This window comes from Eretmochelys imbricata, chromosome 6 (assembly GCF_965152235.1).
Source record: "Eretmochelys imbricata isolate rEreImb1 chromosome 6, rEreImb1.hap1, whole genome shotgun sequence".
Classification (NCBI taxonomy): Eukaryota; Metazoa; Chordata; order Testudines; family Cheloniidae; genus Eretmochelys; species Eretmochelys imbricata.
Window position 1 is genome coordinate 121,752,646 of NC_135577.1, and position 22,971 is coordinate 121,775,616.

Here is a 22,971-nt window from a genome sequence, read left to right on the forward strand (position 1 = left end):
CATGTTTAGTTCCAATGGTTATTTCTGATACGGTTTTGGGGTCTAAAGCACACATTTAATGTCAGAATTTAAAGTGAAAGCAGCAAGTATTAAACATGCATGCATCCAGATTACTAGTTGTGGGAATTACCACTCAACACCAGTATTATCAAAATTGGTCAGCACACCCCTGCTTATGCAGATACGCACATCCACTACAACATAGCAGTAGTGCTGGCACCAGAGAGACTTCCTGTCTTTACCTATTAATTGTAATAATGCTCCCTCCGGTGTATCTAAATCCTGACAGCGCCAGAGATTAGAGCACTGGTATTTTACTAATGAGATAGCAGGTAGAATCTCACAGTCAAACATATTTTTAAGCTTTAACCGTTGCTTATTTTTGTTTTTTCAATTCTGAGAGTATCAGGAGAATAACTGAAACTGAACTGACAAATCAAAGTGTGTTTCAAATGCATTCAGACTCTTGCAGTTCACACATTTAACATAAAATCTGGCGCCAATGAAGTGTCTGAAGAAATAAAGGAATTCTCTCAATAAAGGCTATATAGTGCCGTCGGTTCATGTATTGTCCTTTGCCCTCTAAGAACCTTTGCTCAATCTAGCCTGGGTTGCATCATGAAAATTATCTGTAGTTTGGTGGCTCCTGCACTGGCTTTAGCACACAACTCTCCATATTACTAAGCCACCGCACAATTCACTGTGACTGGCAGTGTCTGCTTATGAAACAGGTTCAGTGTGTTGCAGGTCAAGACTGAATATGTATGTGTAGCACTCCGTGGGAAGCATGCACTCACCTGCTTACAAAATGTCATGTGTCATTCAGCACTATTAATCCCTCACTTTCATTAGGACTCAAACATTCTCCTATGAATTTAAGAGGGCAAGGTTCTGGGAGCAAGCGTAATAGAGCACAAGCCAGCCTCTTAATAATATTTAAAGACACTGGGTGAAATCGTGGTCTCACCAAAAACAATGTCAAAACTCTCATCGACTTAAACGGAGCCAAGATTTCACCCGTTGTTTTTCTGAAGATTGGTGTTTAGTGTGCTAGAAGTGTTATCTTAATTAAGTGGCAAAAATCATTCAAAAATATTTTCTTTTATTGGATAATTTTTCAGTTGATGGATGCTACATATCCTCTAGTCAGAACCAGTCTTATGCAGAAAGGCACTAATGCTTCGAAGTTGTTGGTGGATCATATTCCAATAAAAGCATTATAATACTGGCATCAAGAAGAAGTTTAAGGAATAAATTTGGAAGCAAAGCACAAAGTGAATCATTTCACAAGGACTGCACAAAATCTAAACAGGTGTCTCAACAGAGAGGAGGTAAGGATTTTGTGGGCATGCAAAAAGAAAAGTGACCTGTAGCTCACGAAAGCTTATGCTCAAATAAATTGGTTAGTCTCTAAGGTGCCACAAGTCCTCCTTTTCTTTTTGCAAATACAGACTAACACGGCTGTTACTCTGAAACCTGTGGGCATGCAGACGACACTACCCTCTGACCCTTAAATATGATCCACATCTAGGTTAGTATGGAGGTTTGTGCATTAGGAAGCTTGCACTCCAGCTGTCCAAGCCGTCCTGTTCTTTGAACAGATAACTTCAGTCACCAGGGTTGTCTAATAGTCACTTTTCACAAGTAACTAACTTCGTGAAAAAATCCAAATGTGTATCAAATGCACTAAAAGTAAGATTCTGTACATTAATTAACATAAGTTTGTGTAAATGGCCAGAGCCCGAGTACCAACATTTTTAATACCTGAATACCCACATAATCCATGTATTGTTTTTAAATACTTTAGGTTGACTCTTCCAAAATTATAAAAATTTCCACGAGGAAGTATTTCGCCAAGAATCAGACTAAAGTATTTCAACTACAAATACTCACCATTTTGAGAGATCCATATTTGCAAATTAATTACATAATTTTAATGCATACACTACTCCACGACAGTACACTTGTCTGAAATACTGAGTAAATGTTTTTCTCTGAAAAAAGCAAACAACTCGATCTTGAATAAAAAGACCCTTTAGGTCACCACTTTTCTGAGAACTTTAGTTTCATTTCATTTGAGTGCTATATTCTTTGATAAATATTCCCAGAACAAACACTTCTAATTCTCAAGTTGACAAACTCTTGCCTCAATGACCGCCTTTAAGAACATTTGTTAGACAGCAGACCATAGCAGTTAAAAGCCTGAGGGCTTGTCTACACAGCCCCATAGTTCAGACTGCAAGGGTGAGAACTGTAGCAGGCACCAGCATGCAGTGCTCTAACTGCCCAGCGTAGATGCTGCTGGTGCGAACTACATGGTACCTAGTTTGTGTTAACTTAGTCCTGCTGCTGAAAAGAGAACTACGTTAACCATCACTAAGCATCTTATAACTTGCACCAGAAGCATCTACATGGGGCAGATAGAGTGCAACAATTTGGTGTGCTTTGCAGTTCACACCCCATAGTATGCACTATGGCGCAACATAGACATCAACTCTGTGTTTGCACATTCCAACCAGACATCAGTTAACGTAAAAGAAACTATTTGCAATTAGCAAGTCTAGGATATTTTAAAGAGGTGACTCCATATTTCTGTTTATCACGTTTGAAAACCCACTGCAGGATCCTTTACTAGTAAGCACCAATAAAAAAAGGTGGAAAAATGTGAACCATCTATTTATAGGTCAACTGTACTGCAGGCATTTGCAATGTAAGCTCCCTTCTGCTGCTCTGCCAAAGATCCCCTAAAGCTTTGATTTGAAGAAATCACCTAATGGAAAGACAAGAGGTAATCCTGCCTTTATAGCATTTAGACAGTAGCCTAGGAGCAGAGGCACAAAAAGGTTTGCTGGCAAATCTGCCATCCTTATCTTGAGTAATTTGAGAACTTTGCAAAATTTAAAACTTTACTAACTATGTATGCCAGAAAATGGCAAACACTCCCTTTTGCAAAATATTCACAGCCAGTCTGAAGAGAAGGGAGGAAAATGACTAGCAAAAATTCTCATTAGTACAAAACTGACTAATAGCCATAGAATTTAATAATTTAGAAACTATATAAATCTACTGTTGCTTAAATACATCACTCGATACCACTACCACATATATATATATTCTATAGGACTATCTATATATGGTTTCAAATCAATTCTCTCCCATATATAAATATACATAAGTACGTGCAGGGGAGAGAATTGATTCCAGAGGATGTTTTCAAACCATGGGCGTGTGTGCATGAGTGTGTGAGCGAGAGAAAACAAACTTATTTAAGGCAATGAACTGGGATTCAGAAAATTTGGGTTGCATTCCTGACTCTGACAAAGACTCACTGTGTGACCTTGGGCAAGTTAATTAATCTCTGCGTTCCTCAGTGCTGAATCTATGAAACAAAGACAATACTATTCCCTTTTTCATACCCCTTGCCTGTCTTGTTTATTTAGAGTGTAAACTCTTTGGGGGTGGGGACTGTCTCTTACTATGTGTTTGTACAGCACTTAGCACAGTAGGGCCCTCGTAGTGGCTGGAGCCTCTGAGTGCGTCTGTAATACAAATAATAGTTTTACTGCACAAATTACAGCACAAGGGGGTCTGATCCTTCCCTCTTTTATTAAAGATACAAAATTAATACACTATTGCAGAATTCAATATTCTGTACTGTTCCGTTCTTTTAGATGGCAATTTAAAAAAAATTAAAAGTGAGATAGAATCAGTGCTAGCTAAAGTTGATGACATTGTTCACATATCTGTGTTTGTTGAGCTAAAAAAAGGCTCTTATCTCAACTGGAAATCTATTCTAAATCTGATAAAGAAAATCCTAGTTAAGAAGCCTTTGCTTGTTTTATTTTCACTTATCAGGCTTTAATGTAAGGTATATCATAACAAATGAATTTAAACAAAATTAAGTGAGGACAGCTATGCTATCACTAAACATTACTCATTTCATATACATTAGCTTTTGAAAGGAATACACAGTGATCTCTCAGATACAGGAAGCTGTTACAAAATAAAAACTAGACCATGACAAAAACTAAAGAAAAGCCTTAAAGAATTTTTGTTGAATACAGAGTTCAACAAAAATGTATTCTGTTCACTGTACACACGACACCAATGGGAATAAGAGCCAGTTCAAGTTCTAAGTTACCATTACTTGGGTAATAGTTTCAAGCTGCAAGGCACAGCTGTATAGACCCAGCCAGACAGGCTATCACAGTAATGCTTTGATAGCATGAGGCCCTTAAGTGTCAGGATATAGAAAAGGCAGCAGTTGTTGGCTGTGAAAACAGTCTGATACAAACCAGATGGGGACTTACTTGATGGGCAACACAAAGGAAAACAATTGGCTCATTCAACAAAGTCAGGCCGCTGCCCCAGAGAATTAACAGAAGACAATAACCATCAACCAGAGTTGATACAAACAAGAAACAGCCATGTGGTTATGGCTTAAGGAATTGTTTCTCCTCAGACTAAACATAAAGTTTTGATTTCTAATTCGTATATTCATTAATTTCAGTCTAGTTTACAGGCCCTTCTTCCTCCAAAGTCTTCCGTAAAATTCATTTATAGAACTTCTGCTTTCCAACACCTACTTAAACAGGAAAAAGTTATATGACAATGAAGGAATATATTATTTTAATGTTTCCTGCAGAATGTTAAGACCACAGAACGCTTTGTAAATTTCAGAAAACCATGGCAGATCCACAATGACTAGCTCTGAAATATATAATATTAGTGTGGCAATCTTTAATAATTTTTTTTTTTAAATGGACAAAATCCACTAATCACTTGCCAGATAAGTACATACACTCTTATAAAAATGCTTTCCAGTTTTGTGCAGATTTCCTTGACTTTATCTAAGGAGTACCCAGACTGATTATGGTACTGTGTAACAGTCATATCTATTATAAAAAGCTGGTTTTGGAGAAATTTATAATTCTAAAATAAAAATTAACTGGCTATTTCTATAGGTCATAACTCATTAAACTTCACTTTTAGCAACAAGCTTGCAAAATATTATAGTCCAAAATGTTAATTGCTCTTGCAGTTTTATTACAGGAAATATAAAAGTGACATATGCAAAGGTTTTTTGATTACAGATGACTTATTGAGAATGCACAATAAGTCAGACCTGTAAAGACCTCCTGCAAAACTAGACTCAGACTAAAAAGGTCCCCACAATTTTTCCCTACTGCATATTTTAAAGCATTGACCCTGAAGACTCTGCCCGGCAGCTATCCTTTGAGTCCAAAATGGTATACTCCTAAGGAAAAATCAACACTGCTACTTAGTCTACCTTAGGGATCACTGATGAGAGATGAGAAGAAGTCTGCCCTGCTCCACAAGTGCTTCCATTCAGTGTTTTCCCCAGGAATTGAAATGGGGGGGGGGGTGTTCGAATTTACAGGGTGGGGGTCACGGCTGATGAGGGGTGAGACCATGAGGGTGAAGGTGGGCTGTATGGCACCATAGTAAAAACTCAAAAATGTTTCATGACCATTTTATTAGATTTAACTCATGTTTTAAAATCATCACACAAATTAAAGTTGGCTACTCAAGCCTTCTATGAAGCACTACATCTACATCCTTCTTGGTTTCTTGTTATAATTTTACACAACTCCGTTAATGAACTTCTTGAATGCAATGCGTTCATTTTGGTGGCTTCTCGTGAGTCTGGTACTTCCATTCCTTCAGCTGATATGCTCATTAGTTCATTCACATGATCAGGCAGAAGGTGACTCCTTTCAGAACACAAAATTCTATTCAATGATGAAAAAGAACACTCAACTGTAGCTGTTGTGACTGGGAGTAGCAAGAGATGAATTCCTACTTCTTTCATCCCAGGAAACATAGCATAAAGTTCGGGTCGAGCCACTAGTGATGATAAAAAAGAAGTTGAAGTCAAATCTTCATTCATTTGTCGTATGATATCCCACTCTCTGTTCAAATTCTCTATTCTGTCCTGAGCACATGGCAGCCCCATTGCTGGTAGTGCCCCACTCCACTCAATTGTTGGTGTTTTAGAGGACAGGGATCTGTAAAAGCTTCGTAGAGGTTGAGTAGAATATAGAAGTCGCTGTTGTAGATTTTTAAGAATCAAGTCTGTGTACTTTTAGAGTTGATTAACAAACACTTCTTGTCCTCTTCACTTAAGGGTTCAATATAAATGCCTTCATTAGTCAACTTCTTGACTGAAGTCTTTGCTTCTTCCAGTACTTTTTCAATGGATAGCTCTCTGATTGATCCAAACGTAGCTACTGTTGTTGGACAAAGATCTACTACTGTTGTAACAGATACCTGGATGGCATTGTTCAATGACCCAAGTGATTTCGACAGTAGACTTACAAGAGGGAGAATGGGAATAGTCTTCTCTGAACATAGTAGCAAAAGTAATCTACCAGCCTCAATACTTAGATCCATCCCATCTTGGTAGACATTTTCCAAAGCCAGTAATAATGGCTGGAGTTCAGACAACAGCCAAGGATCACTCATGAGAAAGCCAGAGGGTTTCCCCAGGTTGGACTAATTTGAACTTCAGTCCCAGTGTATCTTCTATATTTTCCAAGATATTCAGTCTTTTTGAACTCTTGCTGAAAAAAGAATATAATGAAGACATTAAATGTATAGCTTTTTTTAATGTCTTTTGAAGAGTCTGCACCTCATACTAGTACTAGTTGGAGTAGATGGCCTCTGCAGTGTGTACAGGAGAGATTAGGGTTACACTTTTCTCTGAGAAAAGCTTGTACTTCACCGTCTTCCAGAGAAGTTTGCAGCTCCATCAAATGCACAAGCAGCCATCTGTTTGGGGTCCAACTGACAAGCATTTAACTCTTCTAAGATGTAGGTTGCCACAGATGCAGCCGATGTGTCTTCTATAACTTGAACATCTAGAAATGCATCTACTGGCCTACCACTGACATCAAGATAACATACACGACTTAGTACTTGATGCCCATTTGCATCAGTGCATTCATCAGCCATGTATGCAAATTTTTTGAATGTGGTGAGAGAGTTCTACACTTTTTCAACTGGTGAGTCTTTCACTATTGCACCCTTGCTTCTAGCCAGTCAGCTGAGTTTCTTGCAGAAAGGTAGCGAGCGCTTACTGGTCTTGTTCGGAACCAGTGTTCAACTTCAGGATGAACAAGTGACAATGCCCTTAACATTGGCCTCCAGTTTGTAGTGTGTGGTATCTCTTGCTTACATAGAAAGTATGATGCCACAGCCATGTTTGTTTGCACGAACTGTCCAGCATTCTTAACAGCCTCATTAACACTCACCAGTGTTGTTCTTGGTCAGTGGAGACTCAGACTTGAGAGACGCTTTCACATGAGTTCACCTCCCAGGTGGGGGGGGCAAGAAGGCACCTTGCTTGTTCCTCCAGCTGTTCACTGTTCACTCTGGCCACTGTTGTTTGTTGTGTCACCATTCGCTCCATCACTCTGTTGCCAATGGCCCTGTGCCATCACCTTCTGCTGCCACCTGCCACTGTGACCTCTGCGAGTTGGTCTCTTGAGGTTCTACCCAGCTCTCAGTGATTTCAGCTGAGCTCTCAGTGGGGGAGCCTCGCTGCTAGTGCAGACTGGGCCGTCTCTTCCACAGAAACACTGTCCCATAGCAGGTCTAAGCACTTAGACCTGATTATCAGTGATTTCAGCAGTAGTGGTCACTTAACAAAAGACTCTCTATGGAGACTAATCAGCTCTGTCTTTAAACAGTGGAGGGGGCAGGTCAAATAGTACTTGTGACTCAGGCAGACCATCAAGCAAAACACCTGTCCCCACCCTCTCTCTTGATGCCCTCAATCAGCACAGGCTAAGTACAGGTCTACTGCCCTTTATTCATACAATAAGAACAACAACATTTCTTCCCTCCCCCCCTCCCCAACCGGCATTCAAGTGATTTGTAACCCAATCCCAGCCAAAATCTATCCCTTGGGCAACACAGCTCTGTTTGCTGGGTACCTAGGTAGATTAGGTGTGACTGTAAATACAATCTGGTCCTGAAGCCTTTCCCCCCAGCCCCCAGCTTATCACGAGCTCTCAGGGAGAGCTCATTTAGACTTTGCTTACAAATCATAATTTGAAATTATTAGGTTGGCTACCATCACCGAAATGAATGCACTGACTTTGTCATAAAGAACAACAGCTGTATAAGGAAGCTAGTCTATGATCATACTTTTCAAATCTATTATACTTTTTCAGATACACGTATTTTATCATACACTTTATATGCTTTTAAAGTGTGTATTAAGGTTTCAATTTCAATTCAAATTTCCAAACAATCACTAAATTGGCAACACTGCATGTAACAAGTTCACAAAACTGGGGGGGAGGGGGGGGAGGAGGTGTTGGGGAAATTCAGGGGGGTGTAGGGAAATCCCTGCTTCTATTCCAAACAGACTAATGCAATAAAAAGGCCAGGTTTAAAAGTTGAATTTATGGTCCCCAGGTACCAGCCCAGAGTGCCACAGCTAGGCCACTGGGTGGATTGGGACTAAGTTCATTTTTTCACAAAATATTTAACAAAGAAAAATAGAGTCCTAACACAGAAGCTTGAAGGATGCAATAGTGAATTGTCTTGCCAATTCATTCCCAGTTTTTAATTGTGAGGTAGTTTAGTCTGCAAATGTGGTTCTACTTTGCAAAAAAGTGACTAAAATGGCAACCTTCTGACTTATTTGATCTTCTCTCTGTACATATTCACATTCAGATCTGCTCACTTGAGTGACAAAAGTAACTTCGTACACCTATCGGCACCACAGAGCCAACATTGCAAAGGAGTAATGAGCTGATTCCATTCTGGCTCATGCATCTTATCAGCATAATGGTAAACTAATTTCCAAAAGCAGGGCAAAATTCTAACAAATCCACATGAAGAAGTGGAGTTGCCACAGCTGTAGCAGAGAGCAAAATCTGGCCTGTAGAATCATTATTATTTGAGACTCAGCTCCAAGGGGTGAGCCTGGAGACCTGACAGTCAGAAGGTGTGGGTGTGGGTGTGTAAGCTGAACAACAACTTTGATACGGGTCCCTTCAGAATGCCATTTCTACTGAGCCACCCATCAGAACAGAAGAGCACCTCAGAGCTGCTCCTTCTTCCAGCCTTATGTTTAAGAGGGGAGAAAAGAGGAACTGAGAGTTCCTCAAAACCCACGCCTGATTGCACTGGCAGATCCCCAGGCTGCAAGGCACTGGCTCCAAAGAAATGTCTTCAGACATTCTCGGTGCAGAAAACACCTCTGGCAATGACAGCACCCTCAGGCCCAGCTGGTGAAGTGGGGGCACAGACTGACCCTCTCTGGCATCAAAGGTCCCCAATTCACAGGAAGCTCCTTGAACATACTTGACACCCAGGAAGCCTCATCTTCAGTAGCAAGGGGGGGTTGTGGAGCCTTGTTGTTTGTACATCCCTAGGCCCAGTTCCTAGTACAGGAATAAGCAACATATACTTTTAAGAAGTTAATGGTGTATTTACACAATAACTCAAACTAGTAAATACTTCCCATTTAAAAATTCTGTAATTATGCTTTACATCACAGTGGCCATTATGACCTGTCAAGTAAACAGCACAAACTCAGAGAGACCTACAATTATAGCATTGTGAGTATAAAAGCACAGCTTAAAATAATGGAAATCTGTCAAAAAATACCAAGCTTTTTACTTAAACGTAATATGCCATGGACATCCTGAGTTAGAAACAGAAACTGAAGCTGTCACGCAGCCCTTAAAGTAATGCAACTCCATCTTGTCTGGTAAAATGTACAGTACATAAGATCAGATAATATTAGACCCCGATATTATGACCTATCTGTAACAACTTGAGTCAAGATGGAAGTCACCAGGCCAGTCCACATTTTTAACATTAAGTTTGAAATGCCTTGATTTTGTGGTCCTGAGTCAGAAATCTAACAGACTCTGTATGACCTTAATATTAATTTTATCTTCTATATACAGTTTATGATTTATTATTTTTTACTTAGTCCACAAGCCTGTCTGATGTCAAAGAATAAAAACTGATAGGATGCCAAAGTAATGCCATACACAAAGGAGAGCCAGAGCCTTTCCCTAGCCAAAGTCTGGAAACTTTGCATGTTACAGAACTGGAAAGCTATTTTGTAACATCCTCAGTAGCTATCTGGCCTGTTCGAAACTATGCAGAAGAGCTGCTGCAGATTTAAAGCAATACACCATGATTAAAGATTAAAAAACAAAAACAGAACAGTGCCGTAAGTGACAATAGATTATTGTCTATTAGCTTTTTCATATGAACTCCTAATTATTTTCTTCTAAATGACAGAATTCATAAGTAACAGAACATAGTAGTGGACAAAGCTTCAGAGTTTAAGCCCTCTTCACCACTTAATATAATATTTTCTACTTGTTAATGAGTACAGAAAAGGGCAGTTTTGACCTAATATGTGTTTGAGATGAAAATTATTTTCTTATAATGTGCTTTCAAAATTCCAATCTTGTTGAAGAGAAAAAATGCATAATCAGTTTTTGCACGTGCATGCGTGATCAGACATTGCTACAAAATTTAATCCTATTTGTACATCGGGAAACGAGCAACAGCTCGCACATGCCTGCTACACTCTTTAGCTATCAGTTCTTATAATATTTTTAGGGAGAAGGAAGAGTTGGCAAACTATTTTATTGACAACAACAGAAATTGCCAATGGACAGAGCTACAGTCTGAATTATACAGTTCCCTTATCCCTTAACTTGAAAGATATCCTGGATAACATTCACTTTACATTGTTACCTTACATGAAAATTTACCAGGAGCAGAGAGTTTTGAGAAACGTGAAAACGGGAGCAGGGAAAAGACGTAAGTGTTTTTGCATATGAGTTAGTCTTTGTAACAATTTGTAGCGATGGTCTGGTGCATTCGACATTCAAATGTCAAATCTGCTACAGAAAACCTAAGCTCCGCACACAGCATGAAATGGGAATGCTGCCTAGTCTCAGGGAAGCGAGGCCAATAAATAAATAAATCCACAGATAAAACACTAACTGCAGTGTATGGGCACAGCAAGGACATCTTTAAGTTTAGCCATTTTACAACAGAATACCCTGGCACAGGTATGTTCAAATGTGTCTATGAAGCCAACTGTTCAAATACATGTCCCAGTCGGCTAGTTTTAGTCTTTCTAGTTATGTCAGAGCTGTGTACCAACTACCACCAGTGCAGGGACTGAACCTTGTCACCAAGAAGTTTTTTAAAAAGCCAGTTATGTTCAATGGGTTAGGGAGGCATAATATGTAAATATACTTCCCCCATCGTAAAAGTAAATATTATAGGTTTTAACTGCAAAGGCAGCCAGAATGCAGCTGTCCCCCATCATTCAGGTTATGCTACCTGTATCAACATACCTGGTCACCCCACTTCTATCCCACCAACCCCTCTCACAGCCAGCTGGACTCCTTTACAGTTTTCATTTTGATTTGGGAGTTGTTTGGGGGCTGCCTTAAGTAGAGTAAAGCTAAAAGATACCCAGCTTTCTCTCTCTAGGGACAGCCACAGATGCACTGGAGAGAAAAGCAGAAGTAGCTCATGTCACTGCTAGATACTGGAGTTTCTCTAGCCGCTGAACTATAAAGAGCGAACTCTACTTTCCCGCACAACCCAGAACACACAATGAACACATGCAAAATAGCAAAAATAAGGTTTTCCCCACCGTTTTCTCTTATCACACTACCATGAACCATCTCTTTATATCTGAAGGTTTGCAAGCTCTTGAGGGCTGTGTGTGTGTGTCTGTACAAACACAATGTACACATTGGGGCCTTTCGGTACTATTCCAATATAAATGTTTGTTTCTAAATAATAATCTTCCCTAAAACTTGATTTTAAACTAGTTTTGCACACTCTCATAGCAATAAGTCAAGCGAGGACATGCACTCTGTAGAATGCTGATGCACATCTCATTTGGACAACTTTGTGCCTCACAACACATGCACAGCGTGTGCCAAGAACCTATTAACGCACACCCTCTTGTAGCTAACTGGTATACCAATCAAGAGTCTCAAATTACTTTTCATTCTACTTTTTTTAGTAACCCAAAGGAATAGTGACATGGTTAAACGAGAATCCAGCCCTATGAGTGTAATGCCCTGCCATTATAAGGGGGCTTTAAAATTGGTGTAAAGGTCAGAATGGTGTAAAGAAACTTGAGTATAAATGAGACTTAAGCCCAGAAGGGACCATTATGATCCTTTAGCCTGACCTTTTGAGTAACACAGGCCAAACAACAGTTAAGGGCAGTTTATTTTATTTGATGCATGTCAAGTCTCTTTCACAAAACCATGGGCACAGAGCTGGAAGCAATATTGTGAGAAAGTTCTTCTCTGTAGGGAAAAGTAACTGGAAACAACTCTCAGGCTGATGTAAGCATTAAATACATGGGGAGTCTCTGTCCAGTAAGTGGCTTGCCCAAGCCAATTAATTTTTTGTGTCCCCCATTTATGTAAGCGATGTATGCATGAAAGGGGAAAGCAGGTCAGCCGCTCCAGCTTGCTACCATCTGCTTTTATTCAGAATTACTCAGGATCAGTGCCAGTGGGATCAGTGCCCATCTAGGGTTTTGTGTTTTGTTCCCCCCCCTTTACAATGAAGGCAACAGCAATTACTGTAAGTTTCCAAAAGTGCATGCAAATCACAACAACACCACAAAACTGCTTTAGTCAGATCCTAGCATATTTAAGAATCCCACATACGCTGTGAGAAAGATGATTTTGGCAAACAAATTTTGGACTGACTAGAGGGGAGCGAGGTTAGTATCCAGAAGACCCAAGAGTTTATCTGGCATTCACTGTGGGGCCAAGAACCTGCAGGATCAAGTCCCACCTGTGGTGCACAAGTGCCTTTGTGGGTCATCCAACACTTACTCAAAGTACAAGGAGCTCAAAAGTTCTGCAGGCAGAGAGCCACTTGGGGTACTCAAACTCTCAAAGAGGGATGAGCTGAGGTCCAAAAAGAAGCAGAGTAAAATTCCATCTGGACCGCTCAACTCCTCTGGAGGTGAAGAGGAGACAGGTGGAAGGAGAAGATAAAAGTAAGGTATCATTGATCCAAGTAGAAATAAGCCCCTTAAAAATGGCTCCCCCCAAAATAAATAAAAATTGTCTTATGAGTATGTATGGTAACCTTAATTACACATTTGGAACTTGCTCCAAGTTACTAGGGACAGGGATTTGCTTGCTCTGTTGCCTCATGTGCACAGTGCCTGGTAGGACAAGGAGTGCCAGAGGGAGCAATAATACTACTTTGTTCTTATCCAGAACCTTCCAACTAAATATATCAAAGCACGTAAGTGCAGTGAGATGTAGACAACTATTCACTTAATTAGAATCCTGCTTGGAAGTTCCCTGACCCATGCACATTTAGGGACATAAACTACAACAAAAGTGGAAGACTGTCCAAAATAAGTGTTCTCAGATTGCAGCTGTGCATTCTTTAACCATCCCAATAATCTATGTTTGTACTGGAGTCTCTCTTCTGGATACATAGGGCTTAAGAAAAAATACCAGGAAAACAGACTGAGGCAGAGAAGTCTCTGAGTATAAGAAATGAAGCAGGGCTGTTGTGAGAACTATCTAATCCTTAAGAAATTTGGTAAATGAAGGGTCAACCAAACGGGCATAGAAATGTGCTACCTGAAGTTACTTTAAATGAAAAACCTACCTTACTAGGGAAAAAATAAAAGAGATACATGCACAGCCCCATACTGTTTGAAAATACATGCCAGAAAAATATATGCCCAGGAAGTATGGGAAAGAGGTTGTGGGGGGTTGCTGTCAGTATTAATGATTTATTTGTCCCGGCTCCCATAGCAATGGCTTGCAAAATGCCAGGAATCATCCATAACACTCACCCCAGTATTTTAAGAAAAAGCCTTTTCAATATCATTGCACTGTAGTTTATGATGTGAGATACTGTGATGTTACAAAAGCTCCTTCTCCGACCCCTTTTAAAGACACTTCCAGTTTGTCCCGTAGATATTAAAATTATTTCGGAGGTTCTTGGGGCAGCAGTATGAACACTAAGTGTTGTGCTAACAACATATCAGTTATGGTTGAGAGGACACTGGCCCTGACTGTTTTAAAGGACCTATACTGTTTTAAAGCACTTTTATGTTTTCTAAGAATATCACCCTGAGCTGACAGTTCTTTATGCTTGTTTTTTCAGCAGGGACAATTTTTGGAAAGTTTGGTCAATTTTTGGCTGATTTTGAACAATCAAAACATGTGCAGGTAGGGGAATGTAGGGCTGCATGTTCTTTTATTGCTCATATTTTTTCAGATGCTTCCTTTGCATTTGAATAAGTGGGTTTTTTTTAAAAAAAAATTCAACATTGGATGACTTGGAATTCATTTTTAAAAATATTCAGATTTCCTAAAACATCAAAATTATTATACAAGGTGTCACACAAGGGCTATTTGCCCACAGTAGTAGTGGGACTCCCTAGGATGGGAACCCAAATGACCTTACATGCTCCTTGCAGTCACTGGCAGTGCCTGCTGCTTAATCTCCTGTGGGAGGGGGATGACAGTTGGTGGGAGCATCTTTCCCAAGCTGGGGCCCAAAGGAGGGACCTACAAAGCCTTACCTGCCCACTGCAGTCATTGCTGCTCATCCTTTTCCTCCTACTTCCTATCAGCAGAATACATATCAGTGTGTATTTCAGTTATTCCACATTCAAATTAATATGTGAGGGAGCACAAGTTATTCTCATGCCTGAAAAGTAAGCCAAGCAACTGAATGGAATAAAACAATGTTAATGCCACGCTCTGACTGACATTTTAAATGTACAAAAGTCAGGAAATTCAAAGTTATTGTTCCCAAAGCAACTGTAACTCAACCACATAGTAACTTTTATGCTTTTACACCACCTAATGTTAAACAAATACTACCCGTGGGCAAAGACGCAGAGTTTTATTATAGTTGCTTTGGGAATCAGCTTTGTGTTTCCTGACTTATGTACATTTAAAATCTCTACCATAATATGTGTTCTGTGAAGGAGATCACAAGTTGGAGAAATATTAGCTATATATTGCTGATCAGCATCCTGATATCACTGTGATGGGCACAGTATAAGAACTTAAATAAAACAGAATGGAGCAGGGATAACAAGAAAAATTATGTGAAGTTCTACTCAAAATAAATTTGGCTACAACTGCCTTAATTATAGCTAGTCAATGTCATGACTTCAACTTCCAGTGTTGTGTCTCAGCAAATAGTCACCAGAGAACCAGAAACTGAAAATGTGGTGTGGGTTATTGAACTATTCTGATAGCCCATGTTGTCAGGTAGAAATAAAAGTTTTCTTAGTCTTACTTCTACAGCATGAAAGAACAACCCTGTCCTGCTTCATTGGACTGTTTTTCAGGGTGACTACAGAACTCTTTAGTGAAAGTCTCCAGTGAAATCCAGCCCAAGAAAGAAAGAGCAGGACATTAAAAGAAAATCTGAACTTTCAGAGAAATAGTTGTACAGAGTTTGACCAAAGCAGTTCCAGATCCAAGGAAAATAAAAAAGGAATAATTCTAGCCTTTATCCTAATCTCCCTTCCTACTAATTTATGTTAGGGATTTGCCACATACCACAGTAGTTCTTGGAAAAACTAACTCAGAGGAATTTCTGGCTAATGAAAAGATGACAGTAAAGTAACAAAACTAAGTTACATTCATCAAAGTCAATACAGAAATAAATTTTGTGAAATAATATGAAATTCAAGCCTGAGGAAAGAAAGATCCCATATTCATTGTGGAACAGGGGTTACGTAAGCAAATCATAGACTGTCTTGAGGGCCACTTGTCCTCCCCTTCATCACTGCACAGACCACCTATTCCCATTTAAAAGTGCATAACATCCATGTGGCAATCACAGCAATTACATACTTTCCCAATATTATTTTTCCATGTATTTACAGTGATGAATACAATTTACTAGCTGGAAATAGGGAGGAGGAGGAGTTACCACCATGCGGAAAGTCCTCCACCGACCACCAAAACGCGGTTTGTGGGCCACATTTTGAGAACTTCTGCTATAGAAAATGTTTAAAATGCTGATGCATCTAATTCTTGTTCTTCAGCTATAAGTGATAAAGATTAAAATAATTACATCCAAGCATGACACCTGTTCCTGAATTGAATTCAATTTAAGAATTCAGGGTTCTGTTAAAGGAAGTCTTAAATATTCTTATATTCTGGAAGTAATTGTTGTGGCTTGTGAAAATATATATTAACATATTACATTTATGGAAACATCTGTAGATAATGATAGAAAGATTAACGGATATATATAAACCGTGTATATTTTTTCAACCACTGTCTCCATAATGTCTAGAGAACATACATATTTCAAATTAATGATACATTCAAGTTTTATTTTCAGCTATAACTTCCAGGAGGCATTATTCTTTCAGACTTGACTTTGTAGCTTTGTAATAGCCCTATTGAACTTCAACTTTCATTAGAAGAAACCTATCAATTTTTACATAGTTTCTCTAGCTAAAGAAAACACATGCTCCATGTGGACTGCAAAAGATTTTTAAACAAAAGAAGGCTGTATTAGAAATACATTATAGAAATCCAAAGAAGAATCAAATCTCTCATGTGTCTGTCTATTAAATAAAACAAAAAGCTTTTCATGAACAAATTTAAGTCCCAACTGTTTTCTTTCTTCTCCCCAGCCAACCTCAGCTACTTCAGGGCTATGGTTTTCCTGAGTTCTGCTAAAAACCCACCCACTCTTCCTAGAAGGTATACAAAAATAACTGCAACTGCAATGTTCCTATATGTTTATGCAAAAAATCATTGTTCCTCCTAATTCTGGCAAAGGCATTCACTTAACACTGACATTTAATAAGCAGGATGTGTTCACCTATAAAGTAGCAGCTGTGCTTGGTTTTTAAATGCTGTATTTATTTAAACCCATATATGTTTATAGCTTTCCAAGTCTTCATTTCCGCTTTCCAAAGATTTGCGCCAATTTGGATCCTTTGTACATAACTTCTGCATTGAATACGATGGTTCGGTACGATAAAGCTGATCTTGACAAAGCTTCGGCTTTAAGGTGACAAACAGTTTAAGTTTGTAACGCCTTTTGATTTTTATTGGATTATTAAATATGCATATGCACACAGAATAATATTTAAATTATACTGGTGAATAACTTTTTTTCTTCCTAAAGAAAACTGACTTCTGCCATCTTGTGGTCAAACGTACATACAGGAACCCAGATATACTTGGTGCGGGGGCATGCCCTTTGTTCTGTCCAACTCTATCTATCTATCCATATAAAGATTTCACAGAGCAAAATATTTTATTTTGAATTTTAAAAGAAAAAATTAGGACTTTAAAAATTGTATTTCCCGTTTCCAGCCTTCATCAACTTCCTGGGGGAAAGCAAGGCTGAGGATGCTACTTCACTAATATTTGGAGCAGAAGCAGAAACACAAAAAACACCATGACACAGTGTGTGTGTTAACAGAAGTGCCCTTCCTTCTGCTCCCTCACCTAAAGACTCAATTTGAAGAGACTCCTATCACTGCTAGAGGAGCAATGGGCCTGTTGTCTGATTTGGGGACATGAGAGCAGAAAAAACAGATGGCTGTGGTTGCAGGGAGGAGCTTGGAGAAGAAAGGATGCCACACAACTCCCCTCCTCCATCTTTATGTGCTCATCCATAACTTACTGCAAAATTCACATTCTGAGACTCTCACATTGAGACCTTCCATTTGGTCTCTGGTCAAAAGGTGATTTTTTTTTTTTTTTTTTTTCTTGTAAGTGTGAGCAAAATCCTTAAGACATTTTGAGTTTTGTGAAAATTTAGGAAAAATACACTAGCTGTACCTTCCTCTCTAGATTCAAAATGGGTTTTACTCCTTTAGTTTTCCTGCATTTTTTAAATGGAAAGGGCTAAAAAAGTCCCTATTTAGCAGCTTTAAGGTCGAATGTGTGCTTAAACCTCCAATGCATACTTTGCTAAATGTACACTTAGGACAGAATGCTCACATGCACAGCACATTTCTCAAAAGCACAAAATACACAGATTTGATGAGCTTTCCTATCATGTATGCACAGTAGCAGTGTTTTAGATCATTCATCACTATTTTTTTAAGCCCACTGTTATGGATTTAACCCCCAACGAGTAGGATGAGATTAATTGTAGGCATAGGGCTCTTCAAAGAGGATGATTTACAGAAGCAGTTTCAAACTTCTGTAAATAAATTATTGAGGCAAATAGCTTAGTAAGTTGCATAACTTGATTACACATTTGTAAATATTAAATGCAAAAGGTATTTGTTAATACAATGTTGAGATTTCAGTTAAAATTTTAAAAATAACAAATGCAGAAATTAAGGTACCTATAGCTACGTTAACTTCAGACATATTGCACATAAGAATATTTTCAATCACTATTCTTACCATTATTATTATAATTGCTACGTGTCTTAATTAACATTGCTACAGCAAAGTTAAATTTAAAAGAAATCAACATGAATGCCAAATTTAACTGTGAGCCCTTAAAACTTGCATGTACAAAAGTGTTTGCATTTAAGTTTTGGTTTTGCCTTATTTTTAGGTCTAATCCAGTTATAAAACACATTTAATCATTTATCTCAGTAAAAATATAGCAATAATCTGCCCAGATCATGTTAGCTAAATATCAAGTTGACCCATAGTATATCTGAAATACAATCTACATAATACTTTTATAAATCATAATCAAAATGATCTCTTATATAGCACATTTATCCACAGATGATATAGCACTTTATATTGGGAAAGAATCATTCTATATTATATACTAGCTAGCACCCTATCTCAGAACAGGCATAACTGGTACTGCTCTGTTCTCATCTTCCCCTGACCTTAACTTTGCTTCATCCTCTCTTGAGGAACAGCATATGCTCTGCTGCTATAACAACAACATTTTTGGTGGAGACTGGGACTAACACAGTTCAGTAAACTAAAATCATTTGTATATTGTAAAGCGATTGGCTAAGAAACAAAGTAAGAAATAAATATTTGATCCAAAGAGTTCTGATTGTTAATCTATAGAACTAAGCGATTCCAACAATACCTTGCTCATCCAAATTGGATCAGTACCGTTTACGCAGACACCTATATAGGTATATAGACACCTGGATACTGTTTGGACTCAGTTGTGATAAAAATAGGTATCAAATATAGAAATTTACAGTAAAAGTGTATGAAGAACAAAACAGAGTGGTAGAGTTCAGTGCCTGTACTTTAATATCAAAATAGATGCTTAAAGACATGGATTTACCTTGCTGCTGTGTTACTTCAGATTTATTTCTCACATGAATGACTCGGGATCTTACTGGTTCAACCTGCACAACCTTTTGGCTCTGCTTCTGTATATCAGTTATTAAAATCATGTTATAATTCTGGGTTTTTTCTTAAATACAGTAAAAACAAATGCAGTATTAAGAAGCATTTACTTAGCGCTCAGAATTGTTAAAAGATTCATACGTTCTTGGTCTCCATTTCAATTTTAAAAGAATTCAATCCTAATTTGCCCTTTGTAACCATTTATTTTCTTTGACAACAAACAGCATGGCAAGCTATTCTCTGATGTGATTCCCATGTAGTCAGTAGAGATGAGCAGGCACCATTTACAGCTGAAGACATGGGGGCCCTCAATTTTTAATCAAAGGACATGACAGCAACAACTTGTCAGGGGCTCCCTTATCTCATTCCTCTGCAACCAAGAACTTCCTCTTTCTCCTGTTTACAGGAATGGAAGGGTCTTGGAGAAAAAAATTCAGCTGCTTCCTCTAAATTGAAAGCCCTGTATAGAGTGAAGTAGTCTTTAAGACCACTTCCTGGAATCCTCCTCAAGGCCCATCTCTGCCATAACACTTACATAAATCAGTTAATGGCTAGGCTGAAGGACAGACAGATCAGCATAGTTCACTCTTATAGCAAAAAATGCAATGTATATACAAAGTTACATCACCTCTACCAATGCTCTTCATATGTTGTTTGTCTACTGTAAGTTCTTTGGGGCAGGGACAGGGACTGTGGCACAGAGCCACCCTGTTAGATAGACTGCCCATAAGAAATGCAGAGAACAGGGGGAAGTAGATTGTAGAGAGACATGAAGACATACAGAGTTTAAGGATTATCTGAGTAAAATGCTAAATCCAGTTTATCAATTACACTGTTCATGTAACAGTTAAATAAAAGCATTCACTGAGACTTCCGGGGGCCATGTCTCCATATGTATTTGGGGCCCAATTCTGCTTGGGGCCTTTGGATGTTACTGCACTATAACTTTCAAAAATAAAAATAGAATTTCCTGGATTTTGGCTGTAACTCAGGCTCATACACTTTAGTCAGCAGAGAGTCTCTCCAGAGGACACGGAGGAAAAGCAGTAGTGATATCTTGCCCCCAAGGCTACAAGAAGGAAAGGTAAGGAGTAACTGGTTCTTGTAAAATCCCTGCTTTATTGCTTAGAGCTAAGACATCCACTTCAGGTGGACCCCCACAGGTATTCTTTGCTAAGTGCTCAATGTCGTACAATATTCAAGATTAGTCCCTGTCCCTTGAGAAACCCATTTGCAGTGACTGATGAGCCCAGAGAAGAAACACTTACTGGAGCCAACTAATTAGTACAAGCTCTAAGATACTATCTACCTATTTTAGGTATCCATCACCTTATCTGAGTGCTAGGCTACCACAGGTTTAGCATAGGGTGGGCCAACATATCACTGCAGGAGGATGAGGTCTCGTTGGCTGACCTGTGGTCTAGAAGAGTCTCCTGCACTGTACTTTTGCCTGCCACATCAATTTAACAGGTAAATATTCCTCCTGTACGTGCTCTTTTTATCTAGCTGCTTTGAATGGCAACAGAGTTCCTAACCATTTACAAGCAATGCACAAATGCTATGCATATTTTACCTTTGGAAGATCTTCTGATAGAGATGTTAGTCTGTCATTTGCTTGTGCTGTTTGAGGAGCAGGGTTTAAGAGCGGCTGAGACTCCAATTCAGCCATGCTCATTGGACCATGACTAACATCTGCAGCATCTCCAAGAAGTTCTGCTGAGATTATAAAACATATACAAACATTAATGGGGAAAAAGAATCCCTGGTAAATCCAAATTAGAGCCACAGTCTCCCAACTACCCCGTGTTTGTATCTAGGCTCATCAATGGGACATTCCATAATGAAGTGAATGATTCTCTCTCTACTCACTCATGTTTTCATCAGAACTCAGATTAACAAGCCATTTCTTTGTGTATGTACCAAAATCATTGCTCTCGGTACAGTGTTGTGGGATAGTAAGGGTTTTTTTAAGTTGTTCAAGGTGAGGCTTTTTTAACTGGCATTTAGAACCCCCCAGGCTTTCCATCAGTGTAAAATAATTTTAAAGCTGTTAACATTTTAGGCAGAAGCTATTTAACAATATCCTTTTAATTTTCCTTGCTGAAAGGAGAAAGAAAAAATCTCAATGGAAGTGAGGGAAACAGTTTTATGATCTGTAGATTTCTAACATGGGTAGACCTTAATGGTGGCTCCTGAGTGGCTACAGTTCATCATGTCACTATGTACTTAATGAGCTTTATTCCTCTTAATGGAAAGAGAGATTGGAAAGGCTTCTTCATTAAAGTGTTTCATTTTTACTGTGTGAATGAACAGAAACCTAAGAACAGTAATTGAAAAAAAAAAAAGTAAATTGCTATATAATCCATACAGTTTATCACAGTTGTACAGCCTGTATGTACATGAAACATCTTTATTAAAAGTATGCTTACAGTTCATGAACTAACTTTGTAGACCACAGTTATCTCACCAAAACTAAAACACTAGTCTGAAACCTAATTAGTGTAAAATATTATGCTTGGGCTGAGATTTTGTATGACATATTTCAGCCTGTGGCTAATTTTTACAGCCAAATTCTTAAGCACTGAATACAGAGATATATAATGGAAATGCTGATAGACCTTTAATTATATTATGGTGAGTCAAGTAGGCAACACTATAATTTCTAAACTCTTGGAATAGACATCAAGTTTTATTATACAAATAAAATCAGGTCACAAGACTGAAGATACATTTATTTCAGATATATCAACAACAAGCAAGTGACTCATTTTGATGTACAAGTTGAATACCTATTGTAAGAGGATATGATTGACAATTCACATCTTTCAATATGAACATGTAGAGTTATGCCTGGAAATTTTTGACCCTTTATAGCCAGGTGATGTAATGGTTATTTAGTTTTACTGTTAAATATAACTCTTGTAGACTATACCATAGGCACTGAGATTGCAAGAAAAATGGCACTTAACCCTAGCTGTTGACAGACTAATGGATGGATCCACTCACACAACACATTAGGTATACTGAGGAATTAGCTGAAAAGTGGCAACAATTCAAAGGTGATTATCAATAGTTTCATTTTTTCCTGGAAGAGATTATTTTAAATTGAACAGTTTCTGTGCTGTCTTTGGTTGAACTGCCAAAGCTATTAGGAAACAAGATCTTTTGTTCCTCCTTAGTACTAAAATACTGTTTAAGTCAGAAGTAGGCCCCAGCTTTCCTACAAGGTTGTTTTCTTAGAAATGCTCTCTGAATAGCTTTGCTCAATGTTCAGTGGCTGTCAAAATGCAAACAGGAAGTTACAATGTATTAAAGAAAGGAATGTAAAAATAATACTGGAAATATTATCTAAAACAATAGTACATCCCCATCTGGAATGGTATCCACTTTAATCAAAAATGACATAGCAGAAATAGAAGGGATTCAGAGACAGACAACAAAATGGCTGCCTTAAGGGATCAATTTATCCTAGAGAACATCAATTCAAATCTGTTCCAAGTCAACAGTGACCAAAAGCTCTTAGCTGATAGTGATTACATGAAATGTGTGAATTGAGTTGGCATCTCTGTCCATTTCCTACTGGACAAATGTCCACAATACAAAGTCACTATCC

The 22,971-nt window shown here is 38.5% G+C and overlaps 1 protein-coding gene across 6 annotated transcripts in view; it reads right to left on the minus strand.

The window, feature by feature from the left end:
- KIAA0586 (KIAA0586 ortholog) overlaps positions 1–22,971 on the minus strand; it is a 131,453-nt gene that overhangs the window by 14,184 nt on the left and 94,298 nt on the right. For 3 of the 6 annotated variants that reach the window (XM_077819546.1, XM_077819548.1, XM_077819545.1), the window contains exons 29-30: positions 20,932–21,074; positions 19,294–19,381 (exon numbers count right to left, since the gene is read on the minus strand). In XM_077819546.1, coding sequence (XP_077675672.1) covers positions 19,294–19,381; positions 20,932–21,074 — 231 coding nt within the window. The remainder of the gene's footprint in view (positions 1–19,293; positions 19,382–20,931; positions 21,075–22,971) is intronic. The other 3 variants (XM_077819550.1, XM_077819547.1, XM_077819551.1) reach the window with 2 other exon arrangements.